This window comes from Gracilinanus agilis, chromosome 1 (assembly GCF_016433145.1).
Source record: "Gracilinanus agilis isolate LMUSP501 chromosome 1, AgileGrace, whole genome shotgun sequence".
NCBI lineage: Eukaryota > Metazoa > Chordata > Mammalia > Didelphimorphia > Didelphidae > Gracilinanus > Gracilinanus agilis.
In genome coordinates, this window is record NC_058130.1 from 609,421,791 (window position 1) to 609,429,653 (window position 7,863).

At 37.8% G+C, this 7,863-nt stretch overlaps 1 protein-coding gene across 1 annotated transcript; it reads left to right on the top strand.

Moving 5' to 3' along the window:
• The first annotated feature begins 6,504 nt into the window (after positions 1-6,504).
• On the top strand, positions 6,505-7,584 carry LOC123254693 (T-box transcription factor TBX21-like). Its single transcript, XM_044683656.1, has one exon. The coding sequence runs from the start codon at positions 6,505-6,507 to the stop codon at positions 7,582-7,584; it is 1,080 nt and encodes a 359-aa protein (XP_044539591.1).
• Positions 7,585-7,863: the final 279 nt, after the last annotated feature.

A 7,863-nucleotide genomic window follows, 5' to 3' on the forward strand; every position in this document is an offset into this window, starting at 1 on the left:
CAAAACAAAACAAAAAACAAAAAACCTTTTCTTTAAGGGACCCAATAAACTCAATTGACTTATATCCCTATGAGAAAAGAAGATATTGGTAACTCTTAAAAAGTGTTATTACCAACAGGGTAGATAAAAGAAGTATAATTAGAGGGAACAGGGACAAACTGTATAGGATGAAATGTCAAGATATATGTATGTATGTATGTATATATATGTATATATATACATATATATATGTATATATATATATATATATATATATATACAAAACTAGAGGTAAAAAAAGGAAATACTATTAAGAGAAAGGGGAAAATAGACAAAATGGAGTAAAGTTATATTTCATAAAGAAGTGCATGGGGAAAACAAGGGAGAAGACAAGTACAATGGAAGGATAAAAGAGGTTGGAGAAAGTAAATACTTAATTCGTAAGTGCATTGAAATTAACTTAAAGAGGGAAGAACAATCAGATCCATTGGGGCAAAGTAATTAAAAAGTAAAGTAGAAGGGTAAAAACAGACTGGTAGGGAGGGAAACAATATTAGGGAGGGAGAGGGCTTGGGGTTAGCGCAGCGTAGCTTTAAAGAACAATAAGAGGGGGAAAAGAAGAAGGGAGTGGGGAGAAAGGGAAGTACAACAAGGGAGGGGATTAGGGGAATTTATTAAAAACAAAACACTGGTATAGAAGGAAACAGTGAAAGAAGAAAGGACAGAACAAGGAGTGAATCAAAATTTCTGGGAATACACAGTTGATAATTATAACTCTGAATGTGAATGGGATGAACTTGCCCATGAAACGGAAGCAAATAGCAGAGTGGATTAGAAACCAAAATCCTACCATATGTTGGCTACAAGAAACACACATGAGACAGAAAGACATACATAGAGTAAAAATGAAAGGATGGAAAAAAAACTATTGGGCTTCAAATGAGAAAAAGAAGGCAGGGGTTGCCATTATGATCTCTGATAGAGACAAAGTAAAAATAGATCTGGTTAAAAGAGATAGGGGAGGTAATTACATCCTAATAAAAGGCAGTATAAACAATGAAGAAATATCACTACTCAACATGTATGCACCAAATGGTATAGCATCCAAATTTCCAAAGGAGAAGCTAGTGGAGCTCAAGGATGAAATAGACAGCAAAACTATATTAGTCGGGGCAGCTGGGTAGCTCAGTGGAGTGAGAGCCAGGCCTAGAGACAGGAGGTCCTAGGTTCAAACCCGGCCTCAGCCACTTCCCAGCTGTGTGACCCTGGGCAAGTCACTTGACCCCCATTGCCCACCCTTACCAATCTTCCACCTATGAGACAATACACCGAAGTGCAAGGGTTAAAAAAAATATATATTAGTGGGTGACCTCAATCTTCCCCTATCAGACCTAGATAAATCAAACCAAAAAATAAATAAGAAAGAGATAAGAGAGGTGAATTGGGGAATGGCTGAACAAATTGTGGTTTATGCTGGTGATGGAATAGTATTGTGTTCAAAGGAATAATAAATTAAAGGAATTCCATGTAAACTGGAAAGACCTTTAGGAATTGATGCAGAGTGAAAGGAGCAGAGACAGAAGAACATTGTACACAGAGACTGATACACTATGATAAAATTGAATGTAATAGACTTCTGTACTGGCAGCAATGCAATGACCCAGGACAATTCTGAGGGATTTATGGAAATGAATGTTACCCACATTCAGAGGAAGAACTACAGGAGTGGAAACACAAAAGAAAAACAACTGCTTGAACACATGGGTTGATGTGGACATGGTTGGGAATGGAGACTCAAAACAACCACACCAATGCAACTATCAACAATTTGGAAATATGTTTTGACCAATGACACATGTTAAAACCAATGGAAATGTGCATTGGATATGGGGGGGGGTAAAGGAGGGTGAAGGGGAAAGTAAAAACATGAATCATGTAACCATGGAAAATTTTCTAAAAATATAAAAATTATTTTTATTTTTAAAAAAGTGATCATGGAAAATAGCCACCAGCTACATTGTTACTATCTCTTCTTACTTAATCCACTGATTTACATTCACAGAGCATAGGTGATAAATAATAATCAATTCAGATTCAAGATTCCAAAAATCACTTATTTCTACTGGTGGATATTTTAATTGGAAATGCAAATGCAAAATATGTTTAAATTAATTTTTTTCTCTTAGGAAATCACTTTCAAAGTATCATCTGAATTTACCCCTCCAGAAGGTGAAAAGTAGACCTCACAGACACTTCCCCCCTGGGCAGTGTCTAGGTAATTTGAAATTATTGGCCCCTCTGAAGAGGGGATGAAACAAGAAACCACCATAAAAGGACCTATATTTTTGGGGCTAGGGGAGCAGTTTCAAGAAGAATGTCATCTTCAAAAAGAAAGTCTACCTCAGTGGTCATCTTCAGCTGGAGTCCTCATCTTCACCTACCTCCTGGAGGGAACTTGGGTGAGTGAATAACTGACTTGCCTTTCCTGTCTTCTGGAGAGAGTTTATTTCATTTGAAGGTTAACAAACCCTGGCTGAGTCAAGCACTGAGCACTGGAGAAATATTTATATAGATAGGCCAAATGTCTTCTCTACCTTTCTGTATTTCTCTACTTTCATTCTTTCCAACTCTTTTATAAATAAAACTTATAAAAGTCATTTTGACTTGGAGCAATAATACTTTAAATTGGCAACTACCATATTATTTATACTTTTCATATATTTTAGTCAAACCATTAAAATTTAATTCCTTCCCTGAAAAGCAAAGAAATTTTAGGAATCAGTATTCTAAATAGTCAACCCAATTTACAATATTATCTAATTATATCATGGATCTTGCAGGTCCACACTATGGGAACATGTTATGAATAACGTAATTGTTAACTAAATGTTTTCATACTTTATTAACTAAACTAAATTGGATATCAAGAGGGACTCAGCTTGTGCTGAAGAATGTTCTCTGTAATTAATGGTCTTGTAAGTTTTCTAAGTGTTCTTATTGGGAAAGACTAACTAATCCTTTCCTAATATGTTCCTTCATTGTTAAATGATCTTATTTCATTATGCAATAAATATTCAGTCACTCATGGATTTCTCACATCACCTATATTTTTCCTGACCAGTATACATTTCCACAAATAGATAGCATCATTCTCCCATCCAGAAGTTGCTATAGCAAAGTTTATTCACTTAGAAAACAATGAAACAACAAAAAGTGAAGGAAACCGATGCATTAACAGAAATCTTGAGTATTGATTCTACCTGAGCCAGATATGACAATTGTTCTCAAATCAACAGTTAGAGATAATTTTAGTTTGAAATAGGTACAAATGTGTATTGTAATGATAGACCTTGAATCATGGTACACAAATCCTTAAGAGAGGAAAAACTCTTAGGATAATGACCTGTTTTGGGTCAGTATACACTTCAGGATATCAATACTTCCAAGTAGAAGCCACACTTAAAAGAAATTCCTCTCAAACTTAAAAGAGTGTTCTTGTGATCTCATTGTGACCAATTTTCCAGTCCAGTGCATATCCCAGAAATTGATTTTTTTAAAGATAGTTTTAGGTGAATTGTCATTCTTACCCATGTCTAATTCCTCAAAGAGTTAGAACCAAGTCTCTAAAGCTCAGCCAATGACTTTCAGCCCCCATAAGTCAAGAAAAAATTGGAAGTGAGGTAGGAGATAGAGGACATAGTAGTTAATAAATCGCATTAATTAGATGTTTCAGTTCACATACAAAAAGCACGACTAATCTCAGGAAGGTCCATTTACATGAATCAATGTAATATCATATTTGAATATCCCTGTTCAATATTTTTTGTTATGGCTAAGCAAACTTTCTTTTAAAATAGGTTGTTAAAATAGGTTTAAAATAGGTATTATGGGGGCAGGTAGATGACAGAGCAGATAGAGAGTCAGACCTGGAGACAGTATGTCCTGGGTTCAATGCTACCTCAGATACTTAATTCTGTCAAATATGAGTCACAAAGGCCCAATTCCTAATAATCATTGTAAGAGTACTCAGTGGTGAAATGCAGACATCTGAGCCCAAGAACAAAATCAAGAATGAATGTAGTGCTGTACCCATTGCTATGTATAACTTGAAGGCAAAGTGATAGAGGTCTTTTTTATGAAGCCTGATGTAGGCTATCTCCAGAGTGGCTAATTCATTCTAGATGCTGACCACAGAGTCAGCACCATTTAATTTTTGAAAATAAATAAAATCCCTTCATTTTATAGGGAAAAAATGAAATAGAGAGAACTGTTAGTTCTCTAGATATGTTGCCCAATCCCTTCATGACCCAGATCTGCTCTCTTTGTTAGTCATCTGCCAGGAGTTTGAAACTTGAATGTTCATTTTGTAGAACTACTCTATTAATTACTGGAAGAATGATTCTCTGCCTTTACCCAAACATCTAGGTCTGAAAGAGGGATATTTAGATCTCCCACTAGTATGGTTTTACTATATATTTCCTTCTCGAGATCTGCCAGTTTCTCCTTTACAAATCTGGTTGCTATGCCATTTGGTGCATACATATTGAGCAAAATTATTTCCTCATTGTCTATACTGCCTTTAATCAGGATGTAATGACCTTCCCTGTCTTTTTTAGTCATATCTATTTTTAAATTGGCTTTGTCAGAAATCATAATTGCCACTCCTGCCTTCTTCTTCTCATTTGATGACCAAAGGATTTTGCTCAAGCCCTTGACCTTAAACTTGTGTATGCCCACCTGCCTAATATGTGTTTCTTGTAGACAACATATGGCAGGCTTTTGGTTTCTAATCCACTCGGCTATTTGCTTCCTTTTTATGAGCCAGTTCATCCCATTCACATTCAGAGTTATAATTATAAGTTGAGTAGTCACCAACATTTTGGTATCCTCTCCTAGTTCTACCCCTTCTTCTTACACTATTTCCTTTTAAACCAGTGGTTTGCTTTATGCTGGTAGCCCTTGTCACCCCCCTTGAATTACTACTATTTCTACCCCCTCCCTTATTATTAACCCTCTATTTATTTTTAAGGCCTAATGAATTTCCTACCAATTCTTCTCCCCTCCCTTTTTTGACCTCCCCACTCCTCTGCTCCCCTTGGTTTTTCCTTTCTGACTTTCTCAGTAGGGTTGGAAAGAGTTTTATATCCCAATGGATAAAGCTACTCTTCCCTCTCAGGGTTAATTACACTGAGAGTAAGATTTAACTATTACCTCTTAATGCTCTCTTCCTCTCCTTCTTATAATAGTATTCATCCCTTCCCCTTCCCAAGCACTCTTTTTTGTTTAATAGAATATCCTATTTTTCTTATTCATTCAAGTTTCTCTTGGTGTCCTCTACTATTCACCCCCCTCTTTCCCACCCCGATATTATCTTAGACCATTTAGTATTCCAACCTCTCCCTATGAATAATTCTTCTAATTACTGTAATAGTGAATACTATAATAATGAATAGATTTCCTTACAGAGAATTATACATAACATTTCTCCACAGGAATACCAATAATTAGATCATATTGAAGACCTTAAAGAGGCAAATTTAAAAAATAAGAGTTTTCTTACTTTCCCCTCTGTTTCTTATTTACCTTTTCATGTTTCTCTTGATTTTTGTGGTTGGATATCAAACTTTCCATTTAGTCCTGGTCTTTTCTGTGCAAATACTTTGAAATCTTCTATCTTGTTGAAAGCCCAAACATTCCCTTGGAAGTATATGGTTAATTTTTGATTGGTAGGTGATCTTTGGTTGTAGACCCAGTTCTCTTGCCTTTCTGAATATCATATTCCAAACCTTGCAGTCTTGTAGTGTGGAGTCTGCCAGATCCTGTGTGATCCTGATTGTTGCTCCTTGATATCTGAATTGTTTCTTTCTGGCTTCTTGTAAAATTTTTTTCTTTTACTTGGAAGCTCTTAAATTTGGCTATTATATTCCTGGGGGTTGTCTTTCCTGGGTCTAGTGTAGAAGGTGATCTTTGGATCCTTTCAATGTCTATATTGCCCTCTTGTTGTAGAACTTCAGGGCAATTTTGCTGAATAATTTCTTTTAGTATGGAATCCAGATTTCTATTAACTTCTGCTTTTTCAGGAAGACCTATGATTCTCAGATTGTCTCTTCTAGACCTGTTTTCTTGATCTGTCACTTTCTCATTGAGATATTTCATGTTTCCTTCTATTTTTTCAGTCTTTTGACTTTGTTTTATTTGTTCTTGCTGTTTGAGAGATCATTAGCTTCTAATTGCTCAATTCTAGCCTTTAGGGACTAGTTTTCAGCTATAATATTTTGGTTTTCCTTTTCAATCTGGTCATTTCTGGTCTTCAATTTATTTGACTCACTTTCCAATTGTGAAATTCTGCCTTTTAAACTGTTATTTTCTTGCCAGATTTTGGTTTCCAATTTGCTTATCATTTCATTTGATTTTGGGGCATCTTTCTCCAATTGGGAGTTTCTGTCTTCTAACCTGTTTATTTCCTTTTGAGCTATTTCCCACTTCTCTCATGAAATCTCTTTCATCTTNCAGCAGAATGAAATGATGCTCACCAAGCAAGGCCGAGCCATGTTCCCCTTCCTGGTGTACAAAATCCAGGGTATGGACCCCAGTGCCCTTTACCACATCTTTGTCAAAGTGGGACGAATTGACGAACATCATTGGCGATATAAGCACGGTCAATGGCTCCCATACGAAGATGAAGAAGAGGATAACCTGCCAGGCAACCACTTCTATCAACACCCTGACTCACCCAACACTGGAGCCCATTGGATGGACAGAGAGATATCCTTTAAAAAACTCAAGCTCACCAACAAGAAGACAGCTTGCAAGAATGGCAGCCAGGACCCTATCTTATTGAAGTCTCTCCACAAATACCAGCCCAGGCTCCACATTGAAGAAATCAGTGATGGAAGGCAGCACATGCCTGCTTCCTCCTCCTCAACCCACACCTTCACCTTCCCAGACACAGAGTTCATTGCTGTGACCACCTATCAAAACCCTGAGATCAAAAGCCTGAAAATTCAAAACAATCCCTTTGCCACTGCTTTTAGAAGAGGAAGCTCCAGACCTGGAAAAAGATTGAAGAATGTTCCTCCAGATGCAGAATCCAGTGGATCCACCTCATCTTCACCAGCTTTGTTGGTTTCCAACTCTCCTGTTCAGGTCCAAGAGGGCCCTGGCCAAGACAAGGACTTCAATTTGATGCATGGCTCCCAGCCACCCTCAGGGCATCCCTATGACTCCAGGGAGAGCAACAGCAACACCAGCCTGGCCTTGCCCTTAACCCTGGAAGGTGATCTTCTGCCCCATACATCTCCAAATGCAGTGTCAAGACACCCCAATCCAGATACCCCCATCCCTCAAGGAAATTGGCCACCTTATCTCTCAACTTGCACTTCCAATGGGAACAGTAGGTATTGTCTCCAGCCTCAGAGTCTAAAGCCCCTACAAGCAGGCACTGGAACCCAGGAAGAGGAAAGACTTAAAGAGCAACTGTGCTTCTCTGGCTCTAAGTCCCCTTCAAATTTCTCTGACCTGGAGCAAAAGACTTGTAAGAAGAGATGCTTGTCTCCTGTGGACTCAGCCAAGGATTCTTTGGCTTCAATCTCAACAACTTGGTAAAGAAAAGATGAATGCCTTCTTGGAGGAGAATTCAGTAGCAACCACTCCCTCAAAGCTATTTTTGTCAGCTCCTGCTACCCGTTAGGCCTGCAAGAGGACACTGGTCAAACCAAAGAGGGACTAAACCCCAATTCCTGGGATTCCATCCAGGAGACCCAGCCACCTTCAAAGTTTCCCTTTGACTTCAATGACTTTGACCTGGATGCTGTCATCTTTGGCCTAGTTCCTGATGTTTATCCATCTCTCATGCCTTATTAACCTTCCCAGGATGATCTGGGG